The sequence below is a fragment of the Bombus fervidus genome, chromosome 14 (genome assembly GCF_041682495.2).
Source record: "Bombus fervidus isolate BK054 chromosome 14, iyBomFerv1, whole genome shotgun sequence".
Taxonomy (NCBI): domain Eukaryota; kingdom Metazoa; phylum Arthropoda; class Insecta; order Hymenoptera; family Apidae; genus Bombus; species Bombus fervidus.
In genome coordinates this window covers 5,372,014-5,391,837 of record NC_091530.1, presented here as the reverse complement: position 1 = coordinate 5,391,837, position 19,824 = coordinate 5,372,014, and the positions used below count along the sequence as shown (strand labels likewise).

At 29.3% G+C, this 19,824-nt stretch overlaps 2 protein-coding genes across 10 annotated transcripts; one reads left to right on the top strand and one right to left on the bottom strand.

Moving 5' to 3' along the window:
- Window positions 1-44: 44 nt before the first annotated feature.
- LOC139994523 (uncharacterized) lies at window positions 45-10,880 on the bottom strand. 6 transcript variants are annotated; one of them, XM_072017269.1, is made up of 7 exons: window positions 10,853-10,880; window positions 6,529-7,734; window positions 4,312-6,420; window positions 4,031-4,212; window positions 3,610-3,928; window positions 3,314-3,523; window positions 45-3,010 (listed from the first exon to the last, which is right to left on the bottom strand). In XM_072017269.1, exons 1-6 carry the CDS (start codon window positions 10,863-10,865, stop codon window positions 3,321-3,323), a joined length of 4,032 nt encoding a protein of 1,343 aa, XP_071873370.1. In that variant the 5' UTR covers window positions 10,866-10,880; the 3' UTR covers window positions 45-3,010; window positions 3,314-3,320. The 6 variants fall into 6 exon arrangements, with proteins under 6 accessions (XP_071873370.1, XP_071873371.1, XP_071873372.1 ...); XM_072017270.1 differs by lacking the exon at window positions 10,853-10,880 and adding an exon at window positions 9,725-9,863; XM_072017271.1 differs by lacking the exon at window positions 10,853-10,880 and adding an exon at window positions 9,374-9,513.
- Window positions 10,881-11,503: 623 nt separating this feature from the next.
- Window positions 11,504-17,572, top strand: Inpp5e (Inositol-3-phosphate synthase). 4 transcript variants are annotated; one of them, XM_072017291.1, is made up of 6 exons: window positions 11,504-13,295; window positions 14,467-14,688; window positions 15,203-15,512; window positions 15,589-16,148; window positions 16,249-16,717; window positions 16,789-17,572. In XM_072017291.1, exons 1-6 carry the CDS (start codon window positions 12,827-12,829, stop codon window positions 16,901-16,903), a joined length of 2,145 nt encoding a protein of 714 aa, XP_071873392.1. In that variant the 5' UTR covers window positions 11,504-12,826; the 3' UTR covers window positions 16,904-17,572. The 4 variants fall into 4 exon arrangements, with proteins under 4 accessions (XP_071873392.1, XP_071873393.1, XP_071873391.1 ...); XM_072017292.1 differs by lacking the exon at window positions 14,467-14,688 and having other exon boundaries at window positions 11,507-13,295; XM_072017290.1 differs by lacking the exon at window positions 11,504-13,295 and having other exon boundaries at window positions 13,490-14,688; window positions 15,607-16,148.
- Window positions 17,573-19,824: the final 2,252 nt, after the last annotated feature.

Here is a 19,824-nt window from a genome sequence, read left to right as displayed (position 1 = left end):
CTTTATTACGTTTTGATTAGTGGGATCAAAATTGGTACAAGAACTTCATAGTATTTCTTTTTTAATTTTGTACATTCACCTAATATATAAAGGGCCATTTTGAAATTGTCTGTAGTTATTCTGACTTGTGACTTGTATCATATTTTATTATTCATTATATTTATATTACACAAAGATATATACTTAGCTGTATTATTGTATCGACTTCAAATACATTTCGCGAATTTTGTTCTACTATTCGGGCATCAGTAAATAGATTAAAACCGATACTTTTCTTTTTCTATTGATTATTAATATTAAACCAGGTCACAGAAATTGTATAAAACTATAGGTAGCTCTTAAAAGCAATATAAAAGCAAGAAAAGAAAGAGGAGTGAACACAAAAGAGAAGGGAAGATCCGAAACTAAATTAGACCTAAAAAATACGAAGGCAAGGAATAAAAATACCTATTGATTTTTTAACATTACATAATTGTTTTTTTTTTTTTTTTGCTACTTTCAATTCGCGAACATTACTACCGTTACCTCTCTCACCACGCATCACGATGTGACAATTTTATTTTACAGATCTATATTTTATACAAATTACTTAGGCAATGTGATATTCAAATTTTGTTTGCGCATCAGTGCTTTAAATTATTTTCTCCGCAATTTACAAGCCAAATGAATTTAGCATTTATACAAGACAGATAATAAAACATTTTTCTTCCATTTCACTTTCAAAATTTCTTACATATTGATAAACTATGCGTACAAAGAGAATTCTAAAATCTCTAAAACTTCTGACAATATCCTGCTTTATACTTTTCTTTCACAAATAGTCTAATATATGTATACAATACTACAGTGGCTTATCATAAAGCTGAACTGTACAGGAATATGTAGATAGTGCTCTATGTACGCAGAGTTAGATTTAAAGGAAGAATATACTGGAATTATTCATCACACCTTCCTATCCAGAATTTTTTTTTGTATCACAAGTATTAATATTACAGTTATTCATCTAAGATAGAATTTTGTTTCCCTTTCATACACAATTGTATAATATAAGCGTTTTGTTTACAATTTAATTTTTGTTATTAAACTCAGTAGCAATATTTTTTGGCTGTTTGTTTCTTTGTTTTTATCTTACAAAGACTGCCCTTCAAGTGATGAGCTATGTCTTGAGGAGTTTAAGAAAAACCCAAATACGTTGACTTTTATGTAAACTATTCATCATCTTACATTAAAACAGATAGACTATGGTCCTAAATAAAATGCTTTTTTTTACGCTCTTTGAATCCTTTTTACAAGACATTTGTTACTATATGATATATAATATGTACAAAGAATCTTTTTCCTTAGACAACTTAGTTTCTGTATCTATATAACTAACGTTTAAAAATGATTACTCTTGCTTTGCCATACTCTGTGTTGTGGGAGGAGGAGTGGCAACTATCTTTTTTAACATGTTTGCAGATTTATGTATATACAAATACATATACATATGTATGCATGTATATACATATTTCTTTTTATCTACTCAAATTAGTATTATGTACATTTTATTCTATATATTTTTATACAATTTTCCTGCTTTTTACTACTTCTCCCTGATACATTAAGAGAATCAATATTATCCATGTTCTTATACTTGTTATTATAAAAACTTGATTCTTTTATATTCTTACAAAATTTGATGAAAACGACAATGACAATAATGACGGCGCAGATGATTACAATAATAGTAATATGAAAAAATAATATAAATCAGTAATAATTACCATAAATTTTATAATAAGTAGCGATTAATTTAATCACTGAATTGTATATATACTATTGAACCTTAAACACTGATTTCACACATTCATAAATTATAGTATACAATGAAGTTATAATTGTCACATGCCGGAAAAAGAGAAGATAATATTTCTGGAACAAATGTCCATCTTTTTCTTAGAAATTTATTGTTATATTAACAACGATAATTACAATTATTACAAGTGTTCTCTTTTCAAGTAAACATGTGAGCTCGTTCTCTTTAAATAAAAATGATTTCAACACATAGTTATAAAATAGACAAGGTTAAGAAATAAAGGGAAATATTATATGAGCGAAAATCTATTTATTTACACCTACAGTAGATTTATATGTCACAATTAATCTTCAAAAAATTATAATAGAAATAAGTATTGTTACACTAGATGTAGTTTCCCGCAATAAAGAACATAACTACACATGCTTACTAAAATAGTATGATTTTTAAAAATGAAGAATATCGCAATATCATTAAAGTTGTATAATAATATAATAATAATTTTTTTCACATAAAAACTTTGTTATTTACAGATGATTTCTTACATTCACAGGAGAACACTTGTCTATATGTTTCTTATCCACACTTCATTCGAAACACGTGTTCAAATTCCATTAAATTACTTGATTAATAATTCATTCCATTTTATATACACACATACAACTTAGAAGAACTTTAATGCTTTCTCATTCTTTTGCCGAATTCTGATTTTTGTTCAAATTTTAATACAATATGCCCCATATTTTATTCCTGCGTACATGATGTTTTAGGGAAAAATTTGTAACGTTTTCAAATTTCATAAATATTAGTAAGAAAGCAAATACTTTTTTGATTAACATTGTTCCTCAGCAACGATTCGTCTATACTACAAATTTTAAATTAAAAAATCTTCCTTTTACATTAGGTCGAAAAGGCCACTGTTCAAGGCCACAGGCCAAGAAAATTAATTAAATTTAATTAACGAGAAGAACTTCCATTTCTTCATATTCGTTAATTTCCATTTTCATTTGAAATTCTTAAGACAGTAACAGCATTCTCGTTTGAACATCTTGTACATTGGAAGATATTTCTGTCGAGCATATTGATATTTCGTGTATGCAAATTACCATATGTCTGTCCTTTATACATTTGACATTTATACTTTCACACTCCAAACACACTTATGCATCGAATGATGCAAAGCGTAATTTCAAAACTTTTCAAAATTGTTAAATGCTGAAAAATATAAATTAATTATTAGACTTGATTAAAATTTCAACTTTTTTCAACAAAAATATTGATTATATATAATACAGAGTGAACAAGAAGTTAAAGAGTTAAATATTTCTCATAGTATATATGAATATACAAAGATGTTTTGTTTTACGCTTTGTTAATTTTAACATATTTCTTTTATAAACAAATTTGGATATAATTTTCTATAATTATTAATCATCATTCGGTGCTTCAAATTAAAGCCATACGTTGTGAAATAATGCAGATAATTTATTCCATAATAACGCATACTGGCAAACTCACCGAAGTTTCACGTAACCCGATGAAGGTTGCACTTCGGTATATACTGATTAGTATCCAAGTGCCAGCCTTTCGTTAATGCACAGGGGTAATGAGTAACGGCTTTACAACCGCGTTTAACGCAACCAATATTTGCTCCTGTTAAACCACACGAGTCACATATCGACTTTGCTGCATCCCATACAGCTTCTTGTAAACCTGTTACTCTTCCACCTGTAATGTAAATTAATTTTTTCTTAAGAATCTTACAACAATTTTTTTTACTGCAATTAGTCCTAAGAAAGTTGTTTTTATTGTACCTGCCATGTACACTCCAGCTGCCCAAACGGCACACTGTTCATGAAGCCACACTTCCCAACGTTGTTCTTCCCCGGGGAGTACGGTCATTCCCGTAAACATGGCATTAGTATTACTTTCAATGGAATTTCTTTTCTTTTTACCCATTTTTGCAGTAAACTGATCGGCTAACCCAGCGTACCTTAAACTCCTTTTATTCTTACCACCTTTCTTCTGTTCTGTAGTAATCTCTTGTTCATCAGCCGAAAGAATTCCATCTTCTAAACGTTCTTTGCCAATTAGATATGGCCCAAATAAATCACTCAAAACACCAGCTGGAACCTATAATTTGATAAACAATGTTATTTCTAAATACTACTCATAATTTAAAATAAAGTAAAAAAATATTTAATATACATGCTAAAAAAAAAATATTATACGCACAGTGTATGTTCCAGGTGCTATATGTGGACCAGCCAAATTAGGATGTGGTCGAGCAGGATCCCCAGGTATTACAGAATGAGGACCTTGTTTACAAAATACGCACACCCATGTGGAATCTGTTGTATGTGCGTCATAACGTGATGACAAAGTTGAACTAAAGAGACCCGCTCTACTGACTTTACCTATATAAAATACATATTTTTTTTTTTTTTTAGTTTCATATTTACAACTTTTCGTTTATATATATGATATAAATATATATAAATATTAAAACTACACACCCCTATAATCTAAATCGTTTTGATGACTGAGTCTCTTACTTCTCCCCGCATTCCCATTTCCAATACTCTTTCGTTTTTCTTTACTTTTTTCTTCTTCTTCTTCCCGTGGCGCATTAACTACTTGAATGCTTAATGGACTGTCCCTTGGACCTTCAACATGAACTACTGGCCCACGAGACCTAATAGAACTTGCATTTGACCCAGAATCATATGCCATTTCTCTTATTCCGTCCACTTTTGCATTTTTCTTAGTCTTTTTTGAGGCGTCTTGCTTTTTTGAACTTTTAGATATCCTTCTCTTTTTGATTTCCTTCTGAGGTATATCATTACCCACAGTTCCAAAAATATTTTCGGAAGATCTAGATATTTTTCGTTTACCACCTTGTACTTTAGTTTTTTTCCCTTTCTTTCCAGACATTTTTGTATCAACTGTAGACGAAACATCAGTAGGATTTATACTTTGCACCTCTTTTGTGTGTAACACATTATTTTCTAAATTTTCGGCTTTCGTTGTGCTCCCGGATTGAAGTTCAGGTTCTGTAAGTTCTGATTTTGATTCTTCCTTTTTGACATCTGTCTCTGTCTCAACAATACCGGCAAACATCTTTTCAAGTTCTGATTCAACCTCATTAAACGGATTTGTATTATTTACAGGTTTTGGACTTGTTACTTTTGAAAATTCAGTCGCATCATCGCTAGATTTTCTTCTAACCCTCTGATTCGATGGAGTTGAACTAGGAGGTGTACTTTCACTACTCCTCCGCCTTCTAATAGGTTGATTCTCCTCACTTGTTTCGTCCACACTTTCCTCAATTTTTTCAGGTATTCTCTGTTCTGCTGTGTCAATATTGTCTTCTAATTTGACAACTGGAGTTGCATTTGTTTCTTCTGTTATTGGTTCACTTGTTCTAGGTTCTGTTGGTTCTGTAGGTTCTAATTCCATATCCTCAACTTCCGTTTTAGAGTCTTTACTAAGCCGTACAGGCTTTTCTAGTTTTCTTTTTCTGCGTTGCTTAGTATTATCATTAGAATCGTCGTTACTGAATGCTGGAGATACTACTTCGTCTTCCCTATTTGGAGATTTCGATTTCTGTCTATCAGGGGACATGCTTTTAACACTTGATGTATCTCTTTCCTCTACTGGCATTACAATAACAGATCCAATATTTTCAGCACTGCCAAGTTTTTTATTACCACCTTCTAACTTTTCTAACAGAGAATCCACACCCTTCTTACCTCTTTTTGGTAAATTTTTAGGTGATCTTACATTCGTCTCTTCGATCTTTCGATCTCGTTCTGAAGACGATTCTCTTTTCGGACTATCTGTTACATCTTTGTCCACTCTAGAGGTAAGGTTTACAATAACAGGCAAAACATTTCTTGGTACTTGTGCAATGACACTTAATGTATCTTTATTTTTTGTAACCTCAGGCTCTTTCTTCTCTGGAACTACCCTTTCAATTGTAACACTAGGTGGTAAATTTATAACTTTTTGTGTAAAATTATCTACATTCATCTCCTTAATCTTATCGTGAAGATTTGCCACTCCTTTTAAATTGCTTTCAAAGTTTTTTACTGTTATTTTAGGTGTTGTAACTTCTTTAGTTGAGAGTGAAACTGGTTCACTAACAGAATTAGGTGTTGGAACCGATGAACTAATTCCACTATCAGATGAAGTTTCTCCATTCAAAGGTATTGGAGGAGAAATAATATTTCCATTTCTGCTGCCCTTATCTACATTCCTTGCAGTCAAACTTATTGGGATATCTTGAGGTATGCGAGAATAATTTTCAGGAATAATTTCAGAAGTAGATGATAAATCTAGTGTACTTTGTGAACCTGGTGAGTTTCTATACTGACTTTGGTTCTGTCTATTATCTACCAGCATTTGTAAACTAAACAAAGGATTTCCTGGTGTATTGGCTGGAGTAACTGTTTTTGATGGAACAGTTGGTGTGTGCCATGTTGGAGGTGCTTGAGTATGTGCAAGTTGTGGTGTAAGTTGTGATGTTATATGAGATGCTCTTGCCATAGATGGATGTGTGTAAAATCCTGCCGGACTCAATGCTGCACCTGACAAGGCTGTTGGATGAATGTTCAACCCTGAAACTAAGACAAATATTTTTAATATAAAAGAACGATGCTTATCATTTTATATTAAAAATGATAAAAATATTCTTTTTTTAAATTTTCTAAAAAATTGAAGAGAGGTATTACCTTGACTTTGTGCCATTGTAAGATGATTCCAAACTGTCTGAGGTGGAGGTGTGCCAACCGGAGGTCGGCTATGACCTGGATATTGTCCTGACATTTCGAAATCCTCCCAATTACTTAATGTTGGTTTGCAGGTATTTACAAAATACGAGTTCTTTGACTTATTTATCTGTTCGTCTGAACAAGATTCACTTTTAATACTTGTATCTTTGACATTCAGAGATGAATTTAGAAAAGAAAGATTTGTATTCTTTCTCTCACGCAAAAACACTGAAGTTTTATTAGTCAAATATTTATTAAGAACAAAAGTACTTTCTTGTTCTAAGTATTTATTTGGTACACAATTTAACTTTGTTTCTAAATTTTTACATAATTTAGGTTTTGAAGCTTTAAGTAACGTTTTATCAATTTTTAATTTAGGAGATAAATCATCTAGATCTGAGAATTTTAATAAACCATAGTCTATTTCCTTGTACTTTGTGTTGTAGCAATTTTCTATATTACAGGAATGATTTGTTCGATCTGAAATGGCACAGTCCTTTAAAGATACTTTTATATCTGTAAAATTGCACAGCTTCTTTTTATCTTCACTTTGTTTGTTACAACAGCCTTTATTATCTTCCAAGTTTTTTACTAAATTAAGTGGCTTGTCTTCTTCAGAAGCACAAAGATTATAAATATTTTTATATTGTTCCAAAATTTTAGACAATGTCTTGTACTGTGTAATATTTTGTATGTTTGATTGTTCTGACAAGCAAGGAACACAATCAATAATTTTATGATGATCAATTTTCTCCTTTGTTTCAGATAAATCTTCGTTTTTGTCTTTGCAAAATAAGTAGGTGCCTATGGTTTGGTTAGTATCCAATAAATTAGATGGTTTTATTTTACTATCGTCACTGTGACAGGTACTATAACTTTCCTTGCGATTTTTAAGCACAGGCTCTAAAAATTCTGATAAGCATTTATCAACTGTTCCCTTCTGTATATCAGAATCTGCAATCTTTTTATTGTTTGTTGATTGTATGAAGTTTATAAATTGATTAACATAAGTTAAATCTAAATCCGACACACTTATATTTTCTTCCTTGTGACGTAAATTATAAACGTCAGGCACACCACCATGTGCTACCAATTCTTGTATGTAATCCCACTGCATGAAATTATTTGATAGCGCCCATTTTGGCGCAACTCCAAATATAAATGGCCCTGTAAACAAACACGTTCATTGAAAACTATGATTACAATTATAGATTGTTTTAAATGAACTTGAAAAATTAAAATAATTTTTTGTCTTTGAAATAAATTATGTGAAGAAAGTGTCAAAAATTACGTTTACTATTGATAGGAACAATTCATGTGTTTTGACAGTTCACATCATAATGCTGCTCTAAAATATTTACTCTTTGCTCATTAATATTATGTACACAGTAATAACATTGATAATTATTTAATGAATTTTATAAATTGAAAGTTAATTGTTCTTCCTTGTAATGTGCAATTACAAATATTTTCTATTTCTGAAAGTATTATAAGAAAATATTTAAATAAACTAGTTTATTTTTAACTAGCTTAGTTTAAATTAGTTTATACTAATAAATAACTGAATGTTTACATCTTGTTAAGCTGTAATTGATGTAAAATTAAAATATTCCAGTGGTATTAATAGTGAAACAAATATAAATATAAATATTATTGGCAATGAATATTCCTTTACACAATTGTATAAATTTTTGATTGACTTGATACTAAGCGAAAAGAAGATTAATCTTTTATATTAAAATATTTCTATATAACCCACATATTTCACAAAACGCAAATCTTTTTTGCAACAAGGTTTGTAGTTTCAATGTTTACATCTTTAAATGGTGTTTATCTTACACTTTTACAATGTCCAGTATTATGAGTGAATGTCACATTATCAATAATTTTAAGGTATTTGTATTAAAATACAATACATTACACTAATAATATAATCCCAACATGAAAAGTTCACAAGAGCAATTTAAAGGACAAACATATCTACTTGTTCAACAAATAGGACACATAATTAGAAGTAACCCTCCACAATATTTAAACAATAAAAGACGTAAAATCCATAAAACACAAAAAATTCGATATCTGTGAACGAAGATTAAGGATGATGATAAAAAATCACAGTATTTGTCAGGGTGTCAACGTTGATATATGAAAAGATTCAAGAAGCACCAAGCTCAGTTTATTTTGGAAATTTCTCATGATGAATTGAGCGTTATATCTTTGAAAGGAACTGTCACAATAATATCGATGTGAAATTCTAACAGTATTGCACAGAATCACGATACAAGGAATAACACTGTAAGTGTTTCGTAGCCGATGTTACGATTTAGCCACGAGGGGAGCTATGGACATGCGAGTGTAACACTGTGTATCTCGATTTGCTGATCCAACGGCGTGGTAGCAGGATTACAGTTCATGTACTTTTTCGTGAATTCCGATGGCATGCAGTGTGCGTAGACGTACCGCACCAGAGCACGCATATATACGAATGAAGCACGTTAACCAAGCCGCGCATATACACCCATGGAAAATACACAGGGGCGCATGTATGCATACATGTATGAATGACGTGCGTTCGCGTGTGCACACGCCTATGCACGCACAACGTGCAAAGCGTGGAAAGAAGACATCTAACCCCGTGGATACCGCACACGCACACAGAGCCACTAACGAAACACCGAAGCAGGGATGTAGTGTTTCCCCGCACCTGGACAGTATCGTCGATAACGCGCGAGTCGCGTGTTGCCGACACGCGGAACAACGTGTACTTATATATTCAAAATTTCCAAATTATTCGTACAATCTCTACCTGACGCCCAAATATCTCACACTCTCGGGGACACTCGGATAATCGAACGTTTCGTTCACTTCGGACAACAGAATCTAAGAGCGACAGATTGCATGGTGCGCGAGGACAGACGCGTTGCATTGTACCGGCACGCATGCACGCACGTACCATGCACAATTCAGGCAGCGCACACAACACCAACACCCCGACAAGACGTACGACACGGACATGGGTGCCTCTTTCTTTCGCGTAAATCGATGGGCACACTCGATTTCACTGGCTTTCCCCGGTGGGCCCTTTTTTATCGCTAAACATGCTACTGACGGTAGCTATAGTGGAGCCATGATCCAAGGATTACCGCGGGATACGCACCTTCCGCACAGGGCCCTTGCCAGGGGCTGGCGAATTTACGATTTTCCGTCAAAAAATTGTCGGGGCATCAACCAAAGCAGAATTTCAACAATGGTGGCCGCTAGCGAGCGAGCCGCATGCAATGCTGACACCTTGCGGTGGCGGCGCGAATTACGTTTCTATCCCATTCCCTCTTTTGTTAACCCTTCTCGCTTGCCCGTTCACAGTCATACACGTTCTTCCTCGTATATGTACAATCTTTTTGACAATATTTTTTTTTTCGTACAACTATCGAAATATTTGGTAATGGATATCAATTCAAAAATTTATTCCTACTTGTTCATAGTCTTTTAGATGTAGTCTACTGCAAGTTGTTTAGCGAAGTTAATTGTATAAAATATACATAGGTATTTTGAACTCATTTGTTAAAAGAAATGTTACCAAAAATATTGCACTGCTAGTATTATCATCTAAGTTAAAATCTATTATTTATCAAAATTATGCATGAAAAGAACATTACATGCGTTTTAAAACACTTTTCACAATAATATGTGAAATGCATATAATTATAGTTGTTTAAATACTAATTTTACGTTTAAATTCACTTTCTATCTTGTTTTCTGTTGATACTGTTGATATTATAATTATTGTTAACATCGTAAAAAGTGATTGAAAATTTGAAGCCACCCTTAACACCGCCCACATTCGCAATCTATATCTATGAAATTTTCTTTCATTAGAATTCTGCCCATGTATTTGGTACGCCATGTAGGAGCGCGTGTATAAATTTTAGTTGAAAAACGTAATCATTGATCATAACTTAAAAGAGACAAAACATATTTCGCTCAAGTTATTGTTAAAGACTAGAATTGTTATTGACGTAGACTTATGTTGTATGTATTATTCTTCTTTCTAAAAATTTAGTATATACTGTACATATACATATATTTAGAAATTATTCTTCCATTGTTTCCGACAGTTTTTCGTACATGAATTATTTTTACTTTCTTAATATTTATTACGGTCAAAATTTTTTGTAAAAATGTTTCTAAAGATGTTTAATACATTTATTATTATTGATATGAATATGAATATATTGTAGAGTCTAACAAATATTATAGCCACAATCAAGTCATTAATATTACTTACCATGCCGTGGCATTTCTTTTACTACTTTGTTTGTATATTTATTAAAATGCTTCGTATCGGATATCTAGTTCTGTAGAAAATTCACTATAATCAAGTCTCAATGATGGATGAATCTATATTACATCGTTTTCGTCAATGAATAACATCCAACGAATGTTTGGAAAACGCGACAATGTACTTATATGCAAACATTTATTCCCTATATGTGTATAGTATCGCTTCTGCGTCTTTCTGGAATCTTCTTTGACACGAACATAAATTTATATAAATGATCATTTTTACAATAACCGCGATCATCGACATTGAAATATTTACTTTACACTATTCCTCGTTAATCGCCCACGATTATTTGTTTATATTTACAATTATGTGTTATTTACACGATCGACTTGCAAAATAGAAAATTATAAAGTTTAAATAAACAGCTGCCTTTTTTTTGTTTACAATCAAATAATTATTCTAGTTGGACATATATGTATCTTCTAACATAATTTAACTGTGTATTCGCATTTCTTTAAACGTACACTTATCGTCACGTAAACAAACATTATAGTGACGCAACCCGCCAAATGAGCCAACCAAGTACTTACTACATATATTCGTATACTTACATATGTATATCAAGTACATGAAGTATATTGCGTCACAGATGGCTTTTGCCAACAGTGAGGCGCCAATGAATGTCGTCTGCTCGCTCTGACAGTTATTCTTTTAACTGGTCAAGAAATATCATTTTTTCAAATAATTATTATAAATTTTCTAGAATATCAGAAATTTCTTATTTCAGTATATTATTTAGACTGAATATTAATCGGTAAAATATGAAATTTTATAGAAAATATTGTAATATGGTAATATTGTCGTCTGCTTAATTGACAGCTGCGCAAGTTCAGAAATCAGCGCCGAAGCGGTGAAGGGATACGGTATTTGGATTTGTGAGAGCTTTACCGAAAATAAGAACAATTTATCGCTAAAATGATAATTATAGCGAAGTTTATACTGAATTTTTGAAAATATAACATAGATGTTACGTATTTTGTTTAAGTTTTTATTTAAACATGGAGGCGGAAGTTAGAGTTAATCGTCGTTCTTCAAGTATTTTCAATCAGAATGCAGTTTGTTATGGATTTTAGCGTGAATGACGTGTCAATGTATAGATGTATAGTCAATGTGAGATTCAAAGTCAAAGTGAATTTCGTAATAATACAAGAAAAGTGTATACAACTTGAGTCCAATTAACCTCTGACTTTCAATGAGCACAATGTCTTTCTATCGAATTTGATTTGTAACACAATAAAATTGAAAGATACATATATACATCTACAAGTTCCTTCGAATAATTATGAAATGATATTCATGTGCAAAAAAAACGAATGTTATGCCTAAGGAAAAACATCAAGAAACTAAATAGTCATCCTAAATATTATACTTACAAATATGTATTATTTACATTTACTCTAAATATTCTACCTAAATTATTCGATATGAAAGTGTTAAATTTATTATATTTGAAGTGCAATTATTTATTAATGTAACATTAAATGTATTAGTTTAAATATGAGAAATATGCCAAAGACATAAACATAACAAAGTGCTATAGATGTTAACAAGATAAATATCTTGTTTTACGATTCTAGTCTATATTATACAATAAAATATATATTATTAGTGACATAATTGCACACACGTAATTTTCATATAAAAACTATATATATGCAAGTACTTATACCACAAATGAGCATAAACATTAAAAAAATTTTTATTTATATATGAACTCATATTAGAAGAAGAATAATTATAATTATATAACAAAATTACAAATGCCTATGTTTTGATTTATTTAATAGTGACATGTATGATAGATTGACTTCGTTAAACTTTTCTAAATGCGTGAGAGACACGCAATAATAAAGTACTTTATTCATTGATAGTGGATTAATTACATGGTGTTCAAAATATAAAATTGCAAATACCATGGAGCAGTGTGAAGAAGCTGATATATCTAACGTGACAAATACTAAGGCAGATATTTCTCCTAAGTCAAAGCAAAAGAAAAAATCTCTTTGCCGTATGCTTATGAATAAAAAGACCAAAGTTGGATGTTTGGAGACATCTTACAAAGATGGTGATTCAAATAAAAATTCTAAACTGGAAAATTCACAACATGGATCTCATACTAGTACAAAACTTTCACTATGCTGTGCAATGACTGAACGCAGCAGAACACCGCCACAAAGTTTGACTGTCAGTAGATTATCTCCAACTACGTTAAGCCACACATCTGTTAAATCTGAGGTAGCTTCTGCTAATGGAAATTGTCAAACAGATGTGACAATAGAGAAGGAGGAAATATATATAGCAAGTAGTACGCACAATGTTGAAGAAAATGTAGGAAGGAATAGTGTTTTTACTGGCAAAGAACGACAAAGTACATTTATTGAAGGTAAGAATTAGTTTCATTAAAAATTAAACAGTTTTCAAATTACACCAATTTTAATGATGATATATTAGGTTCATAAATTTAAAAATTATTTGTCAATTCCTTAAATGATGTTTAATTATTTAAGCAATTATTAACTGATTGTTTAATTGCTTCCCCTAAATAATTTTTTTATTTATTAGCTGTTTAAGGGTTATTAAGATATATATAGCACTAACTAATACATTCCTTATGATGTTTCTCTTTTTATCAAATCTGTAATTTGACTGATTGAGGTAGTGACCTTGCACATCCCCACCATATCTTTTTCTACACTAATACCTGCAAAGATTGCTTCTAATGTGTTTATGCAAGGAGACATAGTTCTTATTGACAGTCAGTTAGTACCTGATCTTTGGCATAAAAACGTATCTGAAGTATAGTGTTAAGTATCATGTTTTAAGCATGTCTAATCCAAGTAATAAAGCAAAGAAAACTTCTTTTTTCAATAAATTGTTTAAAGCATTTAAACGAAATAAAAGTGGCAAACTAGAGAGAGAAACAAAGCAAAAATTAAAATTTGGAGAAGCTTCTGAAAAATGTACTGAAAATTTAAATACTAAATCTCATAATGTTAGTTGTGAAAAAGAAGATGCATCTAAACTGCAGCATGATATTAATGTTGACATAAATTTTGACAGTAGAGAAAATAATGATCATAAAATTAATATTAAAAATTCATGTGACAATCAACATTTTAAAAACAATAAAGTGACATCATATGAAAATATAACTCAAAGTTCTAAACAAAATTTATATCCTAATAACTTATGTACAAATATATTAAACATCCAAAAACATAGGAAGGCATTCAGTGCAACAAATATTAATATAGAAAAGGATGAAAAAGGATATAAATGTGGTTCAGATAGAAATTTAGATAAGAAAATTGCATTTTTAAATGAAGATTATAATATAAAAAATGTATATCTACAAAATAAAAATGATTCTTCAAACTATTCTGATTCTTTTTCAAAAATTGCAAATTCAGTATCACATTCTGATTTTGTCAAAATATCAAATTTAGTACCATATTCTGGCACTACAAAAAATTTACAATATACACATAAATTTTTACTAAAAGAAAAAAGCATAATGTCACAAGAAAATAGTGAAGATAGTGATTTCTCTGCAGAGTCAACAGAAGATTCATTTGAGGAATCATCAGAAGATGAAAATGAACTTTTAATTGATTATGAAAGAAATGAAAAAAGCTTCAAGGATGAATATTTTACAAAAGGAAAATATATCACTTATTTCTTCTTGGAAATGGAACGGATGTTCTACAATCCTTTTGATGTTTACAGTATGGTTCAATACCATGAAACTAACAATACTGAAAGACCAGGAAAAGAAGGTATAATAAAACAAATGAAATATACCTGCTGCTTAAAATTTGATTCTCATGCTTCTTCAAACATTTTTATTTTATTAATATATAAATGTTACATTATTTCTTCTATTTGGCCACTTAAAAAATTTCAATATCTAAACTAAGACAAGTTTTTCCATCTTAAAAGAACTTTAATTTTGTTCATATATGTAATCATATATCAATACTATTTTTAATTACATAAGATATGTCTCTTGAGAAAAGAATAAAATATTTGATTATAACATTTCAAATGAATCACATTCTTGCTAATTTCTGAATAACTGTGTCAGTATCAAGAATATAATAACTGGCAATTGAACCAATTTAGTTTCATTACAGATACAAGTTGTAATATCCTTTATCATTCTATTTTCTAATATTAACTTCATTTCTTCAAGACATTACTTCAAAATACATATGTGTTACCTGAATTTTGTATTTTCCTAAAAGGTTTCCATATAGTTCTACATAATTTTATATTACTTTGATGTTCTAGGTGAAAATTCATCCTCTGGATCTATTTCTCCAAGTGTTCCTACATATTTAAGGCAAAGACTAATTCATAGGCGATCTGTGGATAATTTAGTAGGAAATTCACCAACAAATTCTATGAGACATTCAAGTCCAGAATCTATAAAAAGTGCACCTGTTCAACTTAAACCACGTTCTACATCTCATGATGCATTGTCCAAAAAAAAAGAGCGTCATCAATCTCAAACTGGAGCATCTATGGATAGTTTAGCAAAACAAGCATTACTAGCTGCTCAAGTTCTTAATCTAATTCCTACACAAAAAGCACGAGAAAGGTTTATAAATTTTAATAAAGTTTTAATTTTGTACTTGTCTTTGTCTTTGTAAATGTGTTATGATTTTTTGCTATAGAAATTTCCTTCATGGTAGGATTGCTGCAAATTCACTACTTGGACCAGTAGAACTTGAAAAAGTACTACCAAATCGCGAACTAAAAATTTTTATTGGAACATGGAATATGAATGGACAGAATCCACCAAAAGAATTGAATGATTTTATGTTACCTTCAGATATAGAAACTGTTCCAGACCTGTTAGCAATTGGAACACAAGAATCTTGTTCTGAGCGGAGTGAATGGGAAGCAGCTTTGCAAGAAACTCTTGGTCCTTCTCACGTACTACTCTGTAGTACTGGTTTAGGAACACTACATCTTGCACTTTTCTTAAGAAGAGATCTAATTTGGTTCTGTTCCATCCATGAAGATGCTAGCTTTTCAACTAGGACAGGAACTGCTTTTAGAACAAAAGGAGCAGTAGCTATAGCTTTAATGTTATTTGGCACAAGTTTTCTGTTTGTTACTGCACATTTAACCGCACATCAAGATAAAGTTAAAGAAAGGGTAAATGATATTAAAAGAATAGTTAGAAATCTTGATCTTCCTAAAGAGTTACCTACAAGACATAAAAGCAAAGGTGTGGATATATAAATGTATATTACTATTATTGTATTATAAAAACATTGTATTATATAAGCTTATATTATAAAAATATTGAATGAATATTATATTTTTAGATGTAACTCAAAATTTTGACTGTGTATTTTGGTGTGGTGATTTAAACTTTCGGCTAGCTCAGCCAAGAGAGGAAGTTATTCAATGGGTCACAGATGCATGCTTTCCACAACAATTACCTGTAAATTTGCACAAAGATCAATTAAAAACAATTCTTAGTGAAGGAGCTGTTTTACGTGGTTTTGAAGAAGCACCAATTACATTTCCTCCTACATATAAATATGATCCTGGAACACAAAATTTTGACTCAAGTAGTAAACAACGCACACCTGCATATACTGATAGAATTCTCTTTAAAGGAAAAGGACATACAAGAGGCTATATCAGAAGAGTTAGTTATGAAAGTTCTAATTCATATAAAGATGGAGTTATAGAATGTTTGGTTTATGACTCTGTACCCAGCATTTGTACCTCAGATCATAAACCTGTATGGGGTGTTTTTAAAACAACCATAAGACCTGGTATTGACACGTATGTACCATTCATATAGTATAATTTATTATATAAAACATATCATATTCTTTAATTAACATCTATTACAGTATTCCTCTTGGTGGAGGTCTGTTTAATCGTGAAATATATCTAGAAGGCATAAAAAGGCGAGCAGCTGCTATGGATGAATCTCATGGAACTTCAAAAGTATGTTCAATTCAATAAACATAGGTAATATAAATTTATTGGAAAAAATATTTCATATTAAGAAATTTATATAACATGAGCATTATATTTCTATTTATTCTAATTTTTTAATGCCAAAATGTGAAATCATAGTTACTGCAATTCTTACAATTAATATCACTTCTTTTTTTGTATGCTCTATATATATGATAAATTTGTAACTGTTCATAACTTTTTTATATGAATATCAAATACCGTTTTTTAGTGCAATTTATAGGACAAGTTACTGTACAATGTGCACTTTGTAATGTCTAGTCAAAATAAAGTAGACTTCCCATTCCTATAACTAGCAATGAAAATGCTAGATATTATAGAATATATGTGCCATTTCTAAAAAATATAAAAAAAAGAAGAATAAAAGATGCTTCATTATTTCGAAATTTAAAATATTTATAAAAGACAAATAGTTTTTACAGGTTCTCTATATATAAAATATAATATGTTATTTCATAATTCATAATGTTATTTCATCACTGCATTTTATTTCTAGAATATCATAAGAATATTCAACAGTGATTTTCATTATAAAAAATTACATATTGCAATATATTTTCCACAAATGATTTACATAAAAAATATGTAAGGCCTAAAATATGTTAAATTACACACTCCAAGATGTAATAATAATATTAAAACACGTATAAGTTATTTTGTTTATGGTTTTATATTTATTATAACATAATAATTTTATAGCCTACTTATTATATTTAACAGTATTCAATTTAAACAAATTTGAAATTCCCATTCTTGAATAATTGAATCGCATTAAATAAATCCTATTACATAATTAAACTTTTAAAAAGTTTGTTTTTACTTATATGTAATTACCATTATTTAAATATATCTACTTTTATTGTAAATATTTAAAAATGCTGATAATAATTATTATATGAAAATTCAAAATTGTTATCTTATTATATAAGACAACAACAAAAATTTCATCAGTATTATTACTGAATATGATATTATAAATTATTTTTTAATGAATAATTCAATATGAATTTAAAATATTATGCTATAGTATATGAAAAAATATAAACAATTGCAATTAATATTACTATTTTCTGAAACCATTTGATATTATTTTTCTTCAAAACAAACTAAATTTTTTTATATACATTTTCTGTATGATAATTTTGTGTATTTTTCTGCGTCAAATAAGATAGTTTAATATTTTAATTTTTAAATAACTATGGAAGTGCTTTATTTAATTAAATTTAGATGAGCAGTGGTACAGATATATTATTTATCTTACTTTAATACAATACATAAATATTGAATATGCAATTTTCAATATTATGTCATCTTTGAAATAATACTTTCAATTGACAATTAATGGATATTTATAATACAAAAATATCCAAAATTTGGTGCTTGTAAAGTAGTAACTATTTTCCATATACAACATAGCATAACTATTATTATTATTACGCAAATGATCATATTTACTTAGTAATTAAATATTTATTAAAAGTGGATTATAATTATCATATAACTGTGATCATTTTGTTTTATATATATTGCAAGTATCATATATTTAATTACTCATATTAAACAATAATGTACAACAATAATATATTAATATAAGAATTTGATTTATGTAATACATTATATAAATATTATATATTTAAGAATAACATACATATATTCATAATAACGGATTAACATTAACCAGAAAGTAAGTGTTAACTGCAAAATGATCTAGGAAGACAAAAAGCAGCACTAATATAAATTAAATATTTAAAAAGTGATTATTAATTCAAATATGCTTAATTAGACTGATGTTCAATATGTTTCAAAAGCATCAATGTGTACAAAGTATTGAAAGATATTTAATTTGAAAAACATAAAAAAGTATGTATTAAATACATTTCTGTTTATATAGAAGCAAATAATATATTCAGTTTGATTGACTCAATATTGTAAAACACTTTACTAAAATGCTTATCAATTCTATTAAATACTAACTAACTTTAACTGTAGAATCCTCATTTGTAAATAATTTGCAAGCAGTGTATAAAACTTGTTAATGATTTAATATACATATTATTGAAAATCACTATTTATGGAAGATTTGTGCTAACATGCTTTTGTATAAATATAAGTAAACATTTTAGCAAGTTATTTATTTTTTCTGTTTGTGAAAAATGTAAACATAAAAAGAAATATTTATTAAAATATCAAGTAGTTTCCAATTATCTTTTATAGTAGTATTTCATTTATACTATTGTATCCTTTTTTTCCTTGTGCATATTTCTAAATTACAGTACATAAAATATAATACAATGATATAAAATTGTAATATTGTAATTTTTGAATTACAGCAATAAATAAATCCAACCTATATCTATAAAATTTATGATATGAAATTGTTACATTTTCGAAAAGAAATGTTTGTCAATCTAAAGACAACAATATTATTGTAATGCTGTTAAAACTAATTTAATTAGTTATATGCAGTTGTATAATTAAATAAATAAATGTACATAGTCATATAAAGTACACAGATGTAAGTTAAGCTGTTAAGTGTAACATATGATGATGATAATCAATTTTATTTTATTTTATTATAAATTACTGAAGTTATTTGTATAATCACAATTTATTAAAAGACATCGTATCTTGTAAACTGGAACTTCATCTTCAAAATACAAAGAAGTCAAATTTTCCAATTAAACATTCAGCGGGTGATATTTAAATCTCATAAAAGCAAGACAATTACGTGTATGCATATGTATAATTGCATACAAAAGATAGACGTAAGTACGTACATACATTATATAGGCAGATTTTGATATTTATCATCGGCTGAATATGGGTCGAATATTATATAACTTTTAGAAATTTTTAACATATATTTCACTATATTTATCCATTTTTTGGTAAAGTTCTTTTATTAA

Coding starts and splice junctions, on each gene's coding strand:
- LOC139994523 (XM_072017267.1), bottom strand. CDS start 9,118: ATGCATACATGCGCCCCTGTGTATTTTCCATGGGTGTATATGCGCGGC. Junction 4,213..4,311: donor AAACGATTTAGATTATAGGG/GTGTGTAGTTTT, acceptor TATTTTATATAG/GTAAAGTCAGTAGAGCGGGT. Junction 3,524..3,609: donor AGCTGGAGTGTACATGGCAG/GTACAATAAAAA, acceptor TTTACATTACAG/GTGGAAGAGTAACAGGTTTA.
- Inpp5e (XM_072017289.1), top strand. CDS start 13,737: ATGTCTAATCCAAGTAATAAAGCAAAGAAAACTTCTTTTTTCAATAAA. Junction 15,513..15,588: donor ACACAAAAAGCACGAGAAAG/GTTTATAAATTT, acceptor TTTTTGCTATAG/AAATTTCCTTCATGGTAGGA. Junction 16,718..16,788: donor ATAAGACCTGGTATTGACAC/GTATGTACCATT, acceptor CATCTATTACAG/TATTCCTCTTGGTGGAGGTC.